Here is a 19,885-nt window from a genome sequence, read left to right as displayed (position 1 = left end):
GCCTGGATGTGTCAGTACTTACATGTGTGACCATCAAGGGCTGCACTATCAAAGGGCTGTAGCACTTTACACACTCTTTCAGTTGCTGTGTTTGATGGTGATCATATCCTGTTTTTGATGGTACTCACATGTGTCTGGGTTTGATACAGCTGAAAATCACTTACAGTACCAGGTTATACTATCACAAACAGCAGAGAGGCCTGGTTCAGTCAACTCAGTTACCAGGACTACAGTGTAACATGAGGATTTGAACACATGATCATATACTTACAAAAGGCTTTCAGCCCTGGTATTCATCCTCTGGCTTAGGAAAAGGGGTATTTTGAAACATTTAAATAACCCCATAAGGAGCTAGAGTGATAGCACAGTGGTAGGCCTTGCAAACAAACACAGAACATGGTGCTTATAGATGTATGTATGAGACACAACCCTATTTAAAGACACGTGCCTAGAAATAGGTGGGACAGCAGAAACCTAAGAAGTTTCTAGAGTTGGGGCCATAGAGATAGAATAGCAATAGGGTATTTATCTTGCATGCAGTCGACCTGGGATAGAACTGGGTTTGATTACTGGCATCACACATGGTCTCCAGAGCCTGGCAGGAGCGATTTCTGAACATAGAGCCAAGTGTAACCTTTAAGCGCCTCTGAGTGTGACCCCAAAACCTAAAATAAATAAATACATGTTAAACAACCCTATAAGAAGATACAGATAAAAAATTGAGGTGTTAAATATTTAATTTTTTTCCCTCTTGGCTGAGTTACTGGTTTTTTGTTTGTTTATTTGTTTGTTTGTGAACAGTTTTCCCTTTAGCATCCTCATGGTCCATCCAAAACCACCTGCCTGCAGTAACTCAAGCAAACCTCTGGGTGTCCTCATTGACCAATTTGTAAGCTGAACCATATCCCAGAGAAAAGGACCTTTGAAGAGGTTTCCTAAGGTCTATTCTCCTGACTGAACAGGTTCCACACCTTCTGTGCTTGCTTAAAGAAGAAACAGACTAGCTGGAATGGTTCCTGGTTTGAAGAAATGGTCTGGATTGAGCAGAGCCAAAATCTTCCTGATGGGGACAGCGTGCTGCTTGTACCTCCCAGTCACAATTCCAGGAATTTCTTTGCTTGTTTGTTTTTAACTTTTCTTTGGGCCACACTCAGTGGCGCTCAGGGATTACTCCTGGCTCTGCGCTCAGAAATCACTTCAGGCAGGCTCAGGGGACCATATGGGATGCTGGGTATCAAACCCAGTTCATCCCTGGTCGGCTGCATGCAAGATAAACGCCCTATTACTATTCTATCTCTTCGGTCCAAACTCCAGGAACTTCTTAGGTTTCTACTGCCCCACCTATTTCTAGGCAAATGCCTTTATTTTTTGTTTTTGTTTTATTTTGTGTTTTGGATCACACTGGGCAGCACTCAGGGTTACTCCTGGCTCTACACTCAGAAATCGCTCCTGGCAGGCTCGGGGGACCATATGGGATGCCGGGATTTGAAACACCGTCCTTCTGCATGCAAGGCAAATAAATGCCTTGCTTCCATGCTATCTCTCTGGCCCAGAAACAGCCTTTAGTTAATAAACTAGCTGCATACTGGTCAGTATCAAGCTACCTTGCAAAATCAAGCAAAGACTAAAGCAGCCGTCTCCATGGAAGTTTTCAGCTGGGGTAACTACATAATAGCAATAGCTTTATAGGCACTCCAGTTACGTGTTTTAAACATCACATGAGTCTTAAGGAAGTTCTCACTTTGTATTGAAATGTTCTTAGTCATTGTTAAAATTGAAAGGTACAAAAATACTAAGCATCTTGTCCTCAAAGGCAAGTATTTTACATATTGTAATGGTACTATATTATTCTCTTGAGTAAATACTGTACTTAATATAGTGAACATTGAGTTCTCTAGTTTTACAGGTTTCCATAAAACATTGCAACTTAAAATTATTTATTGGAGCAGGCAGTAATAATAGTTTCGTCCAGTTTCCATATTAGATTAATGCACTTACTCATTTTATATGCCAGGAATGCGGTGATCAGGGACAACAAACATCTGCCTAAATTCTGGACGTGAAACAGGAGTGGACCTGAACAATCATCAAATTGTAGTTGAATATTCACAATGGTTCAGCCTATTAGAGAAATCATATATGTCACCTAATCTTTGTGATATGTTCTGATAAATTTAAAAAAGAATCTTCCAGTTTGAGGGTTATTTATTTATTTTTGCTTTTTGGGCCACATCTGGTGATGCTAAGGGGTTACTCCTGGCTATGCGCTCAGAAATTGCTCCTGGCTTGTGGACCATATAGGATGACAGGGGATCGAAACTCTATCTGTCCTAGGTTAGCACATGCAAGGTAAATGCCCTACCACTTGTGCCACAGCTCCAGCCCCTTCCAGTTAAAGTTTGTTTAAAATCTCAGAATTACATTAAGTTCTGTGTTTGCCGTATCTTTCATCCTATATTCCTATATATTTGTCTACTTCTGAATTGCCTTTTCTCTTTATTTTTATTCTGATAGTTTTTTTGTTTGTTTGTTTGTTTGGTTTTTTGGTTTTGGGTCACACCCAGCAGCGCTCAGGGGTTACTCCTAGCTCTATGCTCAGAAATCGCTCCTGGCAGGCTCGGGGGACCGTATGGGATGCCGGGATTCGAACCAATGACCTTCTGCATGAAAGGCAAATGCCTTACCTCCATGCTATCTCTCCGGCCCCAGTTTTTTGTTTTTATATTATAAACCATGTGAATTGTTTTTATGTGCATATGGTTTTGTTTTGTTTTGTTTTGTTTTGTTTTGTTTTGGGGTCACACCCAGCAGTGCTCAGGGGTCAGTCCTAGCTCTACGCTCTGAAATCGCTCCTGACAGGCTCGGGGGACCATCTGGGATGCTGGAATTCAAAACACAGACCTTCTGCATGCAAGGCAAATGCCTTACCTCCATGCTATCTCTCCGGCCCCATGTGCACATGTTTTAAAAAATAACGTTTACAAAAACCTATTTTGTATTCCTATTTTTTTGGGGGGGGGCACACCCGGTGACGCTCAGGGGTTCCTCCTGGCTCTACGCTCAGAAATCGCTCCTGGCAGGCCCCGGGGTACCATATGGGATGCCGGATTCGAACCACCGTTGGTTGGTCCTGGGTCAGCCTCTTGCAAGGGAAATGCCCTACCGCTGTGCTCTCTCTCCGGTCCCAACAAGAACTGTTTTATACCTTTAACTGGACATTTTATTTTCTCTTGTCTAAACGTAGTCATCCAGTTGGTCACTCAAGTGTCTGGCTTGTTCGCATTCTTCTACATATAAAAACAGCTGTTAGCGGCCTGGGCGATGAATAGCACAGTAGGTAGGGCATTTGCTATGCATAGGGTGCCATGTACTCGGCTGACCTGGATTTAATCTCCAGCATTCCATATGGTCCCCTGAACCTGCCAGGAGAAAACCACAAACAAAAAGGGACAGCTGTCAGTCTTTGAACCAACCTCCGAGCTGGACTTGCTGACCCAACTGATTTAAGGAGGCCTGTTAGGCAGTCTCACGGGCCTTCTTATGGCCGGCCAATTAACTTCATTTTAGTCCAGGCTTTGTGGGAGAGCTCTGATGGAAAGGTCTGCAAAACACCTTCATTGCTTCAATTTCTTGGGTTAACCTTGGTGCCACATCCGTATACAAATGCATACTTTATAACATTTCTATTTTGTGTATTTGTTAATTGTATTAAAGTCTTGAGTAAATTTTAGTCATATAATGACCAAACTACTAAACACTCAATATCCCCCTCAACAGTTTTTGCTTTGAGGTTAATAGTTACAAATTTGTCATCAATCAGCTAAGGGAAAAAGTGGGCCAGTGCCTGTGACAGAGCCTGAAATAATCATAACAAGATTCAAGTATGTTGTTAGTTCAGTGGCTAAATAAAGGCAGTGCAATTTCTTGAATCTTAACTTTCTAGATCTCTTATTTTAATTTTTCTTTTGGGGGGAGCACACCTGGAGCTGCTTAGGGCTTACCCCTGGCTCTGTGCCCAGAAATTATTTCTGGCAGGGCTTCTTTGAGTCACCAAATAGGGTGTCAGAGATTGAATTTGGCTTGGCTGCTTGCAAGGCAAGTACCATGCCCACTGGACTTCTCCCTCACTTTTTATTTTGTGTTTGTTTGTTGGCACAACCAGTGTGCTCAGGGGTCTTTCCTGATTCTGTGCTTAAGGCCATGCCTGGCAGTGCGTGGGAAGATCAGAAGCTATGCTAGAGTTTGAACCAGGATTGCCCCTACAGTCGTGTCCTAGACAAGTGCCTAGACCACCTTGATACTGTATCTCTCATCCTAGATCTCATTTATTTATTTATTTGTTTGTTTTTGAATTTTGGGTCAAACCTGGTGGCGCTCAGGAGTTAGTTGCTGCACGCGGCTTCTTCCTATAGCGCCGTTGGGATTTCATTGAATCCACTTTAGGGAGAGTGGGTTGCACGAAGGGCAAAATATGAAATAATGAAACCATACACAAGTATGTGGGGTCAATACATCTTCTGGCAGGAGTGCCACAAGTTTTATTATTATTATTATTATTATTATTATTTTGGTTTTTGGGCCACACCCAGCGGTGCTCAGGGGTTACTCCTGGCTGTCTGCTCAGAAATAGCTCCTGGCAGGCACGGGGGACCATATGGGACACCGGGATTCGAACCAACCACCTTTGGTCCTGGATCGGCTGCTTGCAAGGCAAACGCCGCTGTGCTATTTCTCTGGGCCCTGTTTTTTTATTTTCAAGTAAAACTGTCACACAATGGAAACACAATGAGAAATGATCTTCAATAAGAATTACGTTACTTGCTGCATCTGAGGAATAAGACAGGGAAGGGACAACACCTATGGTGGAGGGAAGTGTTATGCTATCTCTCCGGGCTCAAGTTTTATTATTTTTAAGCAGGAGTTTTATAGGGGTAAAGATAGTCACATGTGCAGGGAAGAATATTTATAATCACAAAGTTTAAAAATTCTGAGTTGGGGCTGGAGAGAGAGCATGGAGGTAAGGTGTTTGCCTTGCGTGCAGAAGGTTAGTGGTTCGAATCCCAGCATCCCATATGGTCACCCAAGCCTGCTAGGAGCGATTTCTGAGTGTAGAGCCAGGAGGAACCCCGAGCGCTGCTGGGTGTGACCCTACCCCCCCCCAAATTCTGAGTTGCAAAAAAAAAGGTCACACTCAGGGCAGCTTTTAACAACTAACTTCAAATGCAAAATAAGGGATATTAAGAAGTAGAAAAAGGAAGGACACTTGGGATATTGGTCATGGGAATGTTGCACTGGTGAAGAATATATATATATATATATATATATATATATATATATATCAAAAAATAAAAAAAAAGAAAAGAAAAGATAAGGCTTCCCAATTCTTACCACAGGCTGTGTTCTTTACACTGACTGTATAGAAAGAGGAGATACAATAAATGCACCCCATATACACCTCAACACAGGCACTTTGCCTGGTCTGTATTGTGAATTGGGAGACACACAAAAAAAAAAGTAGAAAAAAATATCTAGTAATGTGGTCCCCACCAAGGTGAACTCTATTGTTTTAGAGATCAAGAAAGGGACCAAATCCCCTAAGGTGCAGTTCCCATTTTCTGAAAAGGGTCAATAGCCCTTGACTACCAAACACTGAGGCTGCAAGGACATATTTGAAAAAGAGAAAAAATATTGTCTTTGATTTTGGTGCTAAATATTATCCAGAAAAGGATTTCTCTTATTAACGTTTGGTGTTGAAATTTCTGAAAAGAATTTGATTGAGGCCATATTTTTTGCCCGAGATTTTACAAAGGAGAGATAGCCAAATAATAACATAAAATGTAATATCAAGCATGGATTTATCTCTTCGGGAATTCCTCAAATATCCACGCAGGGGAAAAGGTGTCCACAACGGGCCTTTTGAGGAACCCCGTGGGGGCTATTTCAGCTTTCCACACCAGGAAAATCTAGATATACATCTGGTGTGCCTCCTGAGTTCCTCTTTTCTTTCTTTCTTTCTTTCTTTCTTTCTTTCTTTCTTTCTTTCTTTCTTTCTTTCTTTCTTTCTTTCTTTCTTTCTTTCTTTCTTTCTTTCTTTCTTTCTTTCTTTCTTTCTTTCTTTCTTTCTTTCTTTCTTTCTTTCTTTCTTTCTTTCTTTCTTTCTTTCTTTCTTTCTTTCTTTCTTTCTTTCTTTCTTTCTTTCTTTCTTTCTTTCTTTCTTTCTTTCTTTCTTTCTTTCTTTCTTTTTTTTTTTTTTGGTTTTTGGGCCACACCCGGCAGTGCTCAGGGGTCACTCCTGGCTGTCTGCTCAGAAATAGCTCCTGGCAGGCATGGGGGACAATATGAGACACCGGGATTTGAACCAACCACCTTTGGTCCTGGATTGGCTGCTTGCAAGGCAAACGCCGCTGTGCTATCTCTCCGGGCCCCTGAGTTCCTCTTAAATTTATGAATGCCGTGGAGTTAGTCCTGGCTCTGCACTCAGAAATTGCTGAAGGCAGACCTGGGGGACCATATGGGATGCTGGGGATCAAACCCAGGTCTTTCCTGGCTTGGCTGCATGCAAGGCAAAAGCCTTACCACTGTGTTATCACTCTGGCCCACCTAAATCTCTTTTAATACTCAACTTCAGGGGCTGGAGCAGTGGCACTTGCAGTAAGGTGTCTGCCTTGCCTGCGCTAGCTAGGACAGACCTTGGTTAGATCCCCCAGCATCCCATATGGTCCCCCAAGCCAGAAGTGATTTCTGAGTGCTTAGCCAAGAGTAACCCCTGAGTGTCACCAGGTGTGACCCAAAAACCAAAAAAAAAAAAAAAAAAACCCACAAAAAAACAAAACACCTCAACTTCATTTATCACCAGGTCTTCTGAAAATAGTTCACATCTGAAGTCTTGGCTAGAGACACAATGTGCTGTGTTATTTACATGCGTTATCTTGTGTAACCTGCATTTACCCTGGTGTGATGTACACTAGAGAGGAGATTGAAGATCAGAAGGGTAGGAAACATGCTCTTGTTCATCCAACCAGAAAGAAGTGAGGCTGGGGATGAGACCCAGCTGGGCAGCCTGTCTCCAGGTCCTCCTGACTTCAAAGCCCTCACATTTAACCACTGCTTTATAAAGGTGAGGGTGTCTGCCTAGACACCCACTATCAACTCCCAGAAAGACTTCTGTGATAATTGAAGGGCTCTAGATTGGCCCTTGCCAGTCTTAGGTTCCCATTGTCCCTGATAAGATCTTTCTCTGTTTCCCAATCTTTGATCTTTTTATGAAATTATTTGCTTCTGAAAATGACCTTCCTAGAGATGGAAGGGAAGGAAGCTAGGGGCTATGAAGCTAGTTTATGTTAGTTCATTATTCAAGTTACTTCAAGGGCATCCCTCAAATCTTCACTCTCCTCCACCCTTTTGGCAAAGGTAATTTCTGCTCTGATGGCTACTAACTGGCCTTTCATTAGGAATATCTCCCAAGTTACACCCTGATCAGATGTGTCAGCATTGCACATCTTGAAAACCCACATATTGGAGGCTGCCCTGAAAAGTCCTTTACCCCAGTTATCTTTACTTCATTGATGTGATCTTCAATCAGTCATGAATCCTTGTTCCTCTTTCCTCTTCAGGCTGACTTTTGTATTTGTTTCTCTCTCTCTCTCTTTTTCTTTTTTGGCCACACTGAGTGACACTTAGGGGTTACTTCTGGCTCTTTGCTCAGAAATTGCTCCTGGCTTGGGGGACCATGTGGGATGCCGAAGGATTGAATAGCAGTCCATCCTAGGTTAGCATGCACAAGCAAACGCCCTACTGCTTGCACCACCGCTTTGACCCCTGTATTTGTTTCTTTTACCTTTTCATTTTCTTTGTAAGAGAATTGCTTTATGAGCTTTTTTGTTTGTTTGTTTGTTTTGTTTTTGTTTAGAAGTCACACCTGGTGGCTGAGGGTTGATTTCCCAGTCTGGTGTGTGTGAGTTGCTCCTGGTGGTGATCATGGGGTGGTAGAGATGGAACCTGAATTTCTGACATGCAAGGCTTGTATTCCAGCCCATGATGAGATCTCTCCACAACTGAACAATTGCTTTTTTTTTTTAATGTCATTGTGAATAGAGGACCTAAGATTTGAATTTTGGCATTACTTACAGCTTGATCTTGTAACCACTGAATCTGCATGGTAATCTGAACCTACATGCCCCATTTTTTTCTTTAATATTCTCTCTCTCTCTCTTTTTTTTTGCCATTATCTAAAGTTAGATCTCCTTTAACATACAGTGATTAAGAGGATTAAAAAAGAGGCCAGAGAGATAGCACAGTGGCTTTTGCCTTGCAAGCAGCCGATCCAGGACCTAAAGTGGTTGGTTCGATTCCTGGCGTCCCATATGGTTCCCCCGTGCCTGCCAGGAGCTATTTCTGAGCAGATAGCCAGGATTAACCCCTGAGCACTGCTGGGTGTGCCCCCACCCCCCAAAAAAAGAGGATTAAAAAATCTATGGTAAATTAGCCTATTCTTGAGGCTATATTGAGAGGGCACCTTTCTTGCTCTTTTAGTTTCAAATACTTATTTCTAGTATAAACTTTATTTCCTTTCTTCTATTTTATACAACTATCTAATCTTGAATCTTGAAGGCCTAGACTAAGAGATAAGACATAATTTTGGCCTTGAGAGAACTTCTTATCTTTCAATGCTTCAACAGGATCTTCTTTTAATCATCTCGAAGAGCCTCATTGGGTCCACCAATCTAAGGTATCATCCACATCCTCTGGATTCTCTCTGCATGTAGCTTTCATAGGACTAATAATTTAAGTTACTCTAAGTGTCGCTTCTGTTTCTCTCCTGATTTTATTTATTTATTTATTTATTTATTTTTCAGTGTAGAGAGGGTATTGCACCATACATTACCCCTAGCTCTGCACTTAGGGATCACTCCTGGCATGGATCAGGAGACTACATAAAATGCTGGGGATTAAGCCCTGATTAGCTGTGTGCAGATAAGTGTCCTATCCAGACCCCTTTTCTCCCTCATGGGACTATCAGATTCAGAAAAACATTGTATGCTTATGACCAAGGACAACTCCTGTATGATATGTGCTTTCTCAAGTCATCCACAATTTCCCTACTTCAGAAAACAATTTTCTCTTTCATTTCCCCACTTCCTCCCTCCAAATGAGAAATCTCTTTTCTAAGTCAGAAGGTGGCAGCTATAGAAGTAGATATAGTACCTTTTCCTAGATAACTCACCCAGGGCTTTTCAATGAGTCATTGTTTATAGTTGGTTTAGAATTTTGTTGTATGAAAGTATCTTGTGTCTTGCAAATGTTTAATATCACTGGTAAAACACAGTAACACAATTTTCAAAAGCCCCATAAGGAATGGTACAGCCCCATTTATAATAGAGTCCCTTTGTGAATGTTATACACATTCAAGAAGACCTAATTATCAAGGTTTCAGGCCTGGAGAAATACTATAGAGATTAAGGAATTTTCGATTCCTGGAACTGCTTATGGTTCTCTTATCTTCAACAGGAGTGACTTAAGAGCGTAGATGTGATCCCTGAACACAGTGAGGTGTGGTTCCCAAATTAATAAAAATAACCTAAAGCTCCAAAATAATGTCAGCTCCCACACTGTTCTAACCAGGGCTGCATATATTCAAACAAAAAAGGACATAGAAAGAGTATACCTGTATGGTGAATGTTAAGAATCATATACTTGGGCCCGGAGAGATAGCACAGCGGTGTTTGCCTTGCAAGCAGCCGATCCAGGACCAAAGATGGTTGGTTCGAATCCCAGTGTCCCATATGGTCCCCTGTGCCTGCCAGGAGCTATTTCTGAGCAGACTGCCAGGAGTAACCCCTGAGCACCGCTGGGTGTGGCCCAAAAAAAACAAAAAACAAAACAAAACAAAACAAAAAAAGAATCATACTTATGCTAGGGCACTAGCAGAGTGGTTTAGGACCTGATTTCTTAAACTATAGGTCATTTAACTGAATGCGGATTTCATGAAGAATTTAGCATCAGAAAAAAAGATTTTTAAATGTGCAATGACCAGAAATTAATTAAAAATATATTTCACAATGAAGCCTGGTGATTCATTTCAAATGTAATGAAATGCATTTTTCTCAAGTAAAAATTATTGTGAATGGAGATGAGATTTGGGGACTTCTAAGTATAGGAATTAGGGTCTGCCTTGCATGTGTCTTGACTCTGGTTTGATGATCTGCAGCACTATGTGTGGTCTCCTGAGCAAACCCAGCAGTGACCCCTAATCACAAAGCTACAAGTTAGCCCTGAACACCACTAAGTATGGTCCCAGCACTTACTCCCCCAATAAAACCAAATTAAAGATTATAAAGCCCAGGCTTGGGGAACCTGCCTTGCAAGAATAAATTTATAAAATTCAATCTCCATCAATGCTCAGTTTAGATCTGGCAGCAACATCTGTGATCCCTGGGACTGAAGCAGTTTCTGACCCTGTTTGAGCCCCATAACTAAAAAGATTGGAGCACCACAGCCAGGAAGTGTGATCCCAGGGACATACCTGTATATGAAATTACCTGAAATATGAGCAAGCACCATAATCAAAGAACACAAACCCTTGCTTGCATGTATGCAAGCACTTTTAAAGGATATACACAACTAGAAGGTGAGCAATTTGGGTAAGTGTACAAGCACTCCCATCAAGCATTTGTGTGCCCCGTGAGTCATCATAATGAAAAAAGGAGGGAAAATTTAAAACTAGAACAAAGCAGAATAAGTCATATAGATATGATTATAGCAAATCTTGCTGAATATTTTCTATTTTCTTTTGCAAAAGAGATAGAAGCCTAATGAATGGTCAAAAGTAAAAGCAAGGAGGCTGGAGAGAGAGTGCAGCAGGTCGGGTGCTTGCCCTTCATGCTGCCAACTCACGTTGGTTCCCAGCATTCTATATGTTCCCCTAAGTTCCACCAGGAGTAAACCCTGAGCCTTTCAGGGTGTAGCCCCAAAACAAAAACAACCAACAAACAAATAAAAAAGGAAAAGAGGGGACTGGAGATGTAGTTCAGCAGACAAGGGTTTACCAAGCATGTGGCAGATCCAGGTTTGATCCCTGGCATTGACTGCCTGAACCTGTCATGAGTGATTCCTGAGCAGAGTCAGGAGAAAGCACTGAGTGTTGCCCTATTATGCCCCACACAAGTAAAAGAATAAAAATATTGGGCCCGGAGAGATAGCACAGCGGCGTTTGCCTTGCAAGCAGTCGATCCAGGACCAAAGGTGGTTGGTTCGAATCCCAGTGTCCCATATGGTCCCTTGTGCCTGCCAGGAGCTATTTCTGAGCAGACAGCCAAGAGTAACCCCTGAGCACCGCCGGGTGTGGCCCAAAAACCAAGGAAAAAAAAAAAGAATAAAAATATTATAGAATTTCCTTTTACTGGGCTCAAATTCTAGCAGGAGATTCAAGTTTTCTCATTTCAGATTCACTCTTTCCAAAGAGAATCAAGAACGAAGCCTATAAACACATGTATTTGCTAAATCTGAGAGGTATTGACGACAGAACTGGACTAGGAGGAATCTTCAGGTTTGGCCGAGGAGCATATAAACTTCTAATATTATACAGCCTCGAGCAACCAGAAAGCTAAATAAATATTTGCTGCAAATCAGTATTTAGTTCATTATGGCTATCTGTAACTGTAACAAATATATTTACTAGTGTGTTTTGAGGTATTTTATTTACTTGAAAACAATTTAAAAAATGTACTTGGTCCCTTGAAGAGAACATATATCTAAATAATGAAGTCTATTAATAAAGCAGTCAACTTTCGAAGCGGAGGGAGTATTTTTGATAAGGATTATCTTCTTTTTCTTCTTTTTTGATTGCTTTGGGTCATCAATCCAGCAAGACTCAGGTGCTATTCCTGGCTTTACAATCAGGAATTAGAGGTGCTCAGGAGACCATATGGGATGCTGGAGATCAAACTCCAGTTGGTCTGGTCGTGTGCAAGGGAAACACCCAACCTACTGTATTATCACACCAGCCCTGATAAGGCTGATCTTGACTTGTTTGGACTGTAGGTTGACTCTTTGCTCCATTAGGTCCATTATCTTTAAGAAATAATAAGCATGGAGGGACCAGAGCGGCACAACGGTAGGGCGTTGTTTGCCTTGTATTCGGCTGACCTAGGATGGTCCGCGGTTTGATCCCCAGGCGTCCCAAATGGTCCCCCAAGCCAGGAGCGATTTCTGAGCGCATAACTAGGAGTAAAACCTGAGCGTCACCGGGTGTGGCCCAAAAAGAAGAAAGAAGAAAAAAAAAGAAAAGGAAGGAAGGAAGGAAGGAAGGAAGGAAGGAAGGAAGGAAGGAAGGAAGGAAGGAAGGAAGGAAGGAAGGAAGGAAGGAAGGAAGGAAGGAAGGAAGGAAGGAAGGAAGGAAGGAAGGAAGGAAGGAAAGCATGGAAAAGTGAGCTTAGCAGTTATTCACTCAACTTTCAAGATGTCAAAAAAAAAAAGGCCAAAAATGCATTTTTTTTTGGTGGGAGGGCCACACCCGGCAGTGGTTACTCCTGGTTATCTGCTCAGAAATAGCTCCTGGCTAGCACCGGGGACCATATGGGACGCCGGGATTCGAACCAACCACCTTAGGTCCTGGATCGGCTGTTTGCAAGGCAAACGCCGCTGTGCTATCTCTGGCCCCTATTTTTTTGGTTTTTGGGTCACACTCGGCAGTGCTCAAGGGTTACTCCTGGCTCTATGCTCAGAAATCACCCCTGGCAGGCACAGGGGACCAAATGGGATGTCTGGATTAGAACCACCATCCTTCTCCATGAGAGGCAAATGCCTTACCTCCATGCTATCTCTCCTGCCCCAGTTTGCTACCTTTTATAGAAGAATTATTCAAGGATAAAGGCTAGGTACTTGTCTGAATTTTGGATTTTAACAAGTCATGGTCTATTTCCTACATTTCTCCTGGTAGCTCCATGACTTAGAAAATGATTTAGCCTTTCTAACTTTCAGGTTTTTTTTTTTTTTTTTTTTTTTTTTTATCTGTGATATGGAGATAGTCACAATAGCGATAGCTCATTGGGTTGTTGTGGAGAGTAAATGAACACAAAAGGACTAAAGCATATTGGTCTATTACACAATGAGTTAGAATTCAACTAAGGTTAACTTTTGGGTCAGAATAATATAGAATAATAATACAGAAGGTAATTGCTTGCCTTGCACATCACCAATTTAAGTTTAATTCCTGGCATCATATGGTCCCCTTAATCCTGCCAGAATTGTTCCCTAAGTACCACTCAGTGTGGCACAAAATACGAAATTATGGGCCGGAGAGATAGCATGGAGGTGAGGCGTTTGCCTTTCATGCAGAAGGTCGGCGGTTCGAATCCCGGCATCCCATATGGTCTCCTGAGTCTGCAAGGAGTGATTTCTGAACGTAGAGCCAGAAGTAACCGCTGAGTGCTGCCAGGTGTGACCCAAAAATAAAATTATAATAAAAATCTGAACTAATTTTACTATACTAAAATAAATTATTATTCCAATTCATTTTTGGTTTTGGTTTTGTTTTGGGGCCACACCCAGTGGTGCTCAGGGGTTACTCCTGGCTCGGCTCAGAAATAGCTCCTGGCAGGCTCAGGGGACATTATGGGTTGCCAAGGATTGAACCCAAGTCCGTCCAAGGTCAGCTGTGTGCAAGTCAAATGCCCTACTGCTGTGCTATCGTTCTGGCCCCAATTGTTCTAATTCTGAAAGCTTTTAAAGACATTTGAGAAAATTCTTTCATCCATACGAAATTATTCGTTCCTAATTCTACATCAACATTTAAATTATTTTGTTTTTGTTTTTGGGTCACACCGGCAGTGCTCAGGGGTTACTCCTGTCTCTATGCTCAGAAATCACTCCTGGCAGGCTCAGGGGACCATATGAGATACTGAGATTCGAACCACCGACCTTCTGCATGCAAAGCAAACACCTTACCTCCATGCTACCTCTCCAGCCTCTAAAATTATCTTCATTCTATATTGCTTATAATGTTAAGCTTCTTTGAAAATAAAAATTTTGACAAGTTCTGAGAAAGATAAACATAAAAATGATGTAAATTTAAAAATTAGGCCAAGGCTGAAAATATTGATTAATATATTTAGATTAGTATATACTGCAACAAAGTCACCCAAGATGTGTTTGGTGGAAAAAAACAAGTTATAAAATTATGTTTTGTATTTTAAAATCTCTACATGGGGTCAGTCTGATTGTACAGTAGATTGGGTACTTGCTTACACACAGCAGACCTAGGTTTTATATTCCCATATAGAAGTGATTCCCTGAGCACAGAGTCAGGAGAAAGTACTGAGCACAGCCAGGTGTGGCTCCCCAGACAAAAAAAGAAAACAACAACAACAAAAAATCACTACATGTATAGAATATATCTAATATATATAAATTATTACAGTAATGATTATTACATTTGGTAATGTTATGCTTGCAAAGCATGATTGTGGGTGTTTTTGTTTCCTCCTCCTTTTTATCAGTACCTCTGAATAAAACCTGTTTTAACTTAAAAGAAAAGGAAACAGAAAGCTTGCTGAATTTCTATTTCTATACTTTGACTGGGGAGAGGAGTACACCAGTGATGCTTAGGGGTTACTTTAGGTTCTCAGTTCAGGAATTACTCCTGGTGGTGCTTGGGAAACCATATGGGATGCTGGGATTGAACACAGGGCAGCAACGTGCAAGACACTCTACCCTACTATTGTTCCAGCCCTTCCTATTCCTTCTTTTTGGGGGAGACAAGTTTTATTTGTTCTTTCAAGGTGCATTTGCAATTCTGAACAATAGCATTTCTTGAACTAGAAAAGACTGTTTTCATGTTACTCATTGGAAATAATAAACTGTCCCTACATTTTATTTATTTATTTTGGTTTTGGGGTCACACCTGGCTGTGCTCAGGGGTTACTCATGGCTATGTGCTCAGAAATCGATCCTGGCAGGTACAGGGGACCATATGGGATGCGGGGGACCACCATCAGTCCTGGATCGGCTGCGTGCAAAGCAAACACCCTACCGCTGTGCTATCTCTCTGGTCCCTACATTATATTTCTTTTAAAACTTTCCCCACTGTGCAAGAAAAAAGGATGCCATATGAAATATTTTTTGAATTAAAAAAAAAAAAACTGTCTTCCAGTCTGCAAAACTAGGTGAAGGATAGTGTATACTGTATGACTAAAACCCAACAATGAACAATTTTGTAACCATGGTGCTTAAATAAAGCAATTTAAAAAAATAACCTTTTCAAGATGATAAAGTCTAAAAATCTCATACTTAGCTCTGCAATAAATTACTGTTGGATTAACTGGTTTCCACCCTAATCAATGATGGCTTCTTCTTAATATATATTTATCTCACCTGGGTGGGAAGAACTTTTGGATAGGCCCTCTACCCCAACCTGTTCACCACCCATGTAGGTGGTTCTTATTATTCCCAATAAAGACTTTTGCTCAGGCAGATCTCTGCTTCTCATGGTGGAAAGATCCCTGAACCCATTTCATCTCTCCAGTTTGGTTTGGATTATTTCCTGAAGGCCTTGTTTCCAGATCCAAGTTCCCAATCTCAAAATCCCTTTGGGGTTGGGGTATGAGGAATTATCTACAAATTACCATCTTCCAAAATTCTAAGATATGCCTATTATAGATACATCACTATTTTTTGTATCTCTGAGGGAAAATAGTACTGCCAATTAAACTAGAACATGCCATCAATAAAGTAATGTATCCTGATTTCAAAAATGTGTATATATATATATATGTATATATATATATGTATATATATAAAGTTCATCTTAGAACCATGACAATACACTTCAAGGGCGGAGAAACCCTGTTTCTCTTAGGCCAAGGGAATTCCTTTTCGAATGACCCCAATATTTACTGTGCCTGTGCAGGAGGGAAGAAAAAAGAAAAAAAAAAGCCAAAAAGCACATTTTTTTTTTTTTTTTTTTTTTTTGGTTTTTGGGTCACACCCAGTGGTGCTCAGGGGTTACTCCTGGCTGTCTGCTCAGAAATAGCTCCTGGCAGGCTCGGGGGACCATATGGGTCACTGGGATTCAAACCAACCACCTTTGGTCCTGGATCGGCTGCTTGCAAGGCAAATGCCGCTGAAAAAGCACAATTTTTAAAAATTTATTTATCTAGTTTTTGCTGATTTATTTGTTTTGGTGTGGTTATTGAAGTTGTTGTCTCCATATTTTTCTTCTTCTTTTCTTTTCTTCCTTTATGAGCTCTGCCATGTTTTTTTTTGTTTTTTTTTTTTTGTTTTTTTTATCTCAAGACCATGGCCTTTATGTGGTGCTTATCTTTATTGTCAGTGTTCACTGGATGTTTTTGTTTTGTTTTGTTTTGTTTTGGTTTGGTTTTTGGGCCACACCCGGCGGTGCTCAGGGGTTACTCCTGGCTGTCTGCTCAGAAATAGCTCCTGGCAGGCACGGGGGACCATATGGGACACCGAGATTCGAACCAACCACCTTTGGTCCTGGATCAGCTGCTTGCCAGGCAAACGCTGCCATGCTATCTCTCCGGGCCCTCTCTGGATGTTTTATTTGGCACTTCTTTTGCACTGTTGTGGTATTCCACCTCCTTTATCCCCTTCGTCTCTCATAAATAGGATGAGAGCTTCTAGAAGGACTCTGCCCATTTTTGGCATATTTGATTTTTCCCCCAGTTTATTACTTTTCTCTTCTTCAAACAAAACCATATAACTTGAAATATCTAGTCCCGCCTCCCAACTAGAGCGGGAAATAAGGGAGGTACCAAGACCAAACAGGTGTCGGACCACTAAGTAGTTAGTTAGGCACAGAGTGGACCATTTATTCTGGCAGCCCCGGGGGTGAGGAAGGAGGATATGGGAAATAGGACGGGAACGGAGGTGGAGGGAGGACAATTTGGTGATGGAAATTCCCCTGATTTTATGTTAATATGTACCTAAAATATTGTCAATGATATGTAGGCCACTATGATTAAAGATCATATTAAAAAAAACACTTAAAATTTGAGGTTAACTTAAGCTAATATGCATGTACATGGAAATGTAAAAAAATACTATGCCTGTAATGTTTAAGGAGTTACATAAGTTTTATGGCTTTAGATTGGCTTGTGTGCTGTTAAGAAATACCATAATGTGGGGCCAGGCGGTGGCGCTAAAGGTAAGGTGCCTGCCTTGCCAGCACTAGCCTAGGACGGACCGCGGTTCGATCCCCCGGTGTCCCATATGGTCCCCCAAGCCAGGAGCAACTTCTGAGCGCATAGCCAGGAGTAACCCCTGAGCATCAAACGGGTGTGGCCCAAAAACCAAAAAAAAAAAAAAAAAAAAAAGAAAGAAATACCATAATGTGTTACAATCTGGGAACTTGAGGGACAAAGTAATTGTACATGGATTCTGTTTTATTTATCTTAATGTTCTTTGGCTGAAAGTTCAAAGTTAAGATATCAGCAAGGGGACTTCTTCTGAGAATTATGTGATGGGTGATTGTCCTTCCACTGTAACTTTACCTTGTCCTCTTTCTTTGCATCTTTATTCTCATAATTTAAAAAAAAAAAAAGAACCAACAAAATATAGTAATACTTAAATATCTGCAATTTTGTCCAACATGAAGTAGAAAACTTAAAAATGCTTTGTATGAAAACCCAGAGAATAAATGGAAGACATAAACATTTCAGTAGCACACCTTTAGTTTATTGACCTACGTTAAAAAAAAATAGGTCTGAAAAGTCAGAACAGTAAAAGAATATGCAAAAGGATATTTCTGTTTCTAGAAGACTATACAAATATGCAAACGGAATGTTATTATGTTTTTGCATATCATTTTTTAATCCAAATTTTCATCCCTAACTTCATTTTTTTTTCCTAACTTCATTTTTAATGATACAAATGACTCAGGACCAGTTTAACAAATCATTTTTATGTATATATTACATGCTTTGGAAGATAGATAGAAAAAGTTCCCAAAAAGTTTTTCAGAAATGTCTATATTCACAATATGAACAAGAAACCTGTATAAAAGGGGGGTGAAGGAGCACCTTTTATAGAATTTCAAAGCAGAATAAAGATGACAAAAACATCAAACTGGAATATGGAAATATTTGCTCAAAAAACATACAATAAACCATAGCTAATTAGTTCTTTCAAGGAAAGTAGGAGGTAGTTTAAGCCTCATAATTAAATCTACTGCAGCTTGAAGGGTTTCTTTTTAAGTGACGAATCATGTTTTTGCCATTTGATGACAGAGCTACTTATGGAATCTAGACAATATGCTCCTTTGCAAATGTTCACCATTTTAAGGCACACGAATCATCTAAAATGATCTGATTTTGTTTTTGTCCTTTACAATTTTGTTTTGGGTTCTTTCTGTATCACCTTAAAAAACTTTTATGTACTCTCAGTTACAAAAATTTTCTCTATCAGTTCTGTCATTTCAAGTGATAGCCAAATTGGAGAGTTACTAGCCTGAATAACTTATCATGCCATTGGTGTGGAAAGAAAAAAGCTCAGTGATATTGTACCTTACAGAATTAGCCAAAAAAGGTTGTCAATTATTCAGTGGGTTGCTTCATTTTCCCCAATCTGCTACCATAAAGTTATATTACAGGATGCTTCTACAGTCTTTCCAGAACCCATTTTATGGTGCTTATGAAAACCATCACTCTTCATTAAATCCTAAAAACATTTACACTCATTCAGAACTTCATGAAAATCCAGCTTCAAGTAATTTTCCAATACTGTCAAAATGTTCATGTCCATATAGAAACAGCGTGCTATTCTTGGCCAGCTTACAAAATCGGATTTTCTGATGTGTTAATAATGACATTCTGGCCTCCCTCTTCTCGTCCTCTTCAACTGTGCTCTGAAGTTTCCCCGTCGTTTCCTTCTGCAAACCCTCAATGAACTTTTCACAGTTTTGAGGTTTGCCTTCAACAACTTTCCTCCCCTGAAAAAGTGCTTGTTGTTGATAAAGGCTGATTCTTTTCTTGGCAGTGGTTAAATGTTGTCTGATCTTTCTCTGTGAATGCCTAGAATTTGAAAAGGCAATTCATCATTTAGGGGCTTTGCACAGCCTGGTATATGCTTCACTTTCAGGGCCCTATGAGTCTTCTCTTCAATCTTTGTTTCCTTTAGGTTTTGTAAGGCTAAAAGCCTTCTGGGAAGACAAATGAACACATTTTGCAAGGCACACCCGTGTGAGAATGCAGTGCTTGGTCAAGAGATTCAACCCCAGTTCAGACTAATGTTCCAGGCTTTGAATCTTCATGCCAAAAGAGCCTCTGTTCGCCACTCTCCAGGCTGTCCTCCAATGGGTTTCCGTCCGTATTGTCCAATTGACTGGTCTCTGTGTACTGTCTATTAAAGAAAACCAATAAAGTTACTTCTTATGGTCATATTTGTTTCAGAGACTAAAGATCACTACACTCAAAGATGTTAGTAGAAAGCACTGTTAAGAAAGTTATCCAAAACTTGGAAATAGGGCAAGAATAGTTGCTTTATATTAACAGCAAATTCTTTCAATCAACTGGAGCATTGGGTGACAGGTCCATGCAAAGATTATTTAATTTCTGAGAGAAAATACTTTACCATAATTATAATTATAATTACCATAGATTAGGACCCAGATTTAGTGAAGGTATTAGTTAAGAACTGGTAGGGTTTTGTCTGGAATAAATACAAATAACATCTGTCTATTAAGTAAAATAATAACTCTAGCTTTATTATATTACAGAATATTAGCTGGTTTTCTATCGAATTGATCTTGTTCAAGTTTCAGTGTTGAATTCAGTGTTGAATTCAGTCTCTTGAAATCTCATGAAACCAGCTTGACCAGTCTGTGATTTCTTATATAAATTAGTCAAATAAATCTTTGATACATCCCTATTTT

The 19,885-nt window shown here is 40.5% G+C and overlaps 1 protein-coding gene and 1 non-coding gene across 2 annotated transcripts in view; one reads left to right on the top strand and one right to left on the bottom strand.

Moving 5' to 3' along the window:
• Positions 1 to 5,371: 5,371 nt before the first annotated feature.
• Positions 5,372 to 5,504, top strand: LOC126014712 (small nucleolar RNA SNORA51). Its single transcript, XR_007497712.1, has one exon. It is a non-coding gene; the product is annotated as a small nucleolar RNA SNORA51 (small nucleolar RNA).
• A 12,165-nt stretch (positions 5,505 to 17,669) lies between these two features.
• FRMD4B (FERM domain containing 4B) overlaps positions 17,670 to 19,885 on the bottom strand; it is a 253,675-nt gene continuing 251,459 nt past the window's right edge. The window contains exon 23 of the mRNA XM_049777265.1: positions 17,670 to 19,353. Coding sequence (XP_049633222.1) covers positions 19,233 to 19,353 — 121 coding nt within the window. The 3' untranslated portion in view covers positions 17,670 to 19,232. The remainder of the gene's footprint in view (positions 19,354 to 19,885) is intronic.

This window comes from Suncus etruscus, chromosome 7 (genome assembly GCF_024139225.1).
Source record: "Suncus etruscus isolate mSunEtr1 chromosome 7, mSunEtr1.pri.cur, whole genome shotgun sequence".
In the NCBI taxonomy this organism is placed as follows: Eukaryota; Metazoa; Chordata; class Mammalia; order Eulipotyphla; family Soricidae; genus Suncus; species Suncus etruscus.
This window is presented reverse-complemented; position numbering and strand designations above follow the sequence as displayed.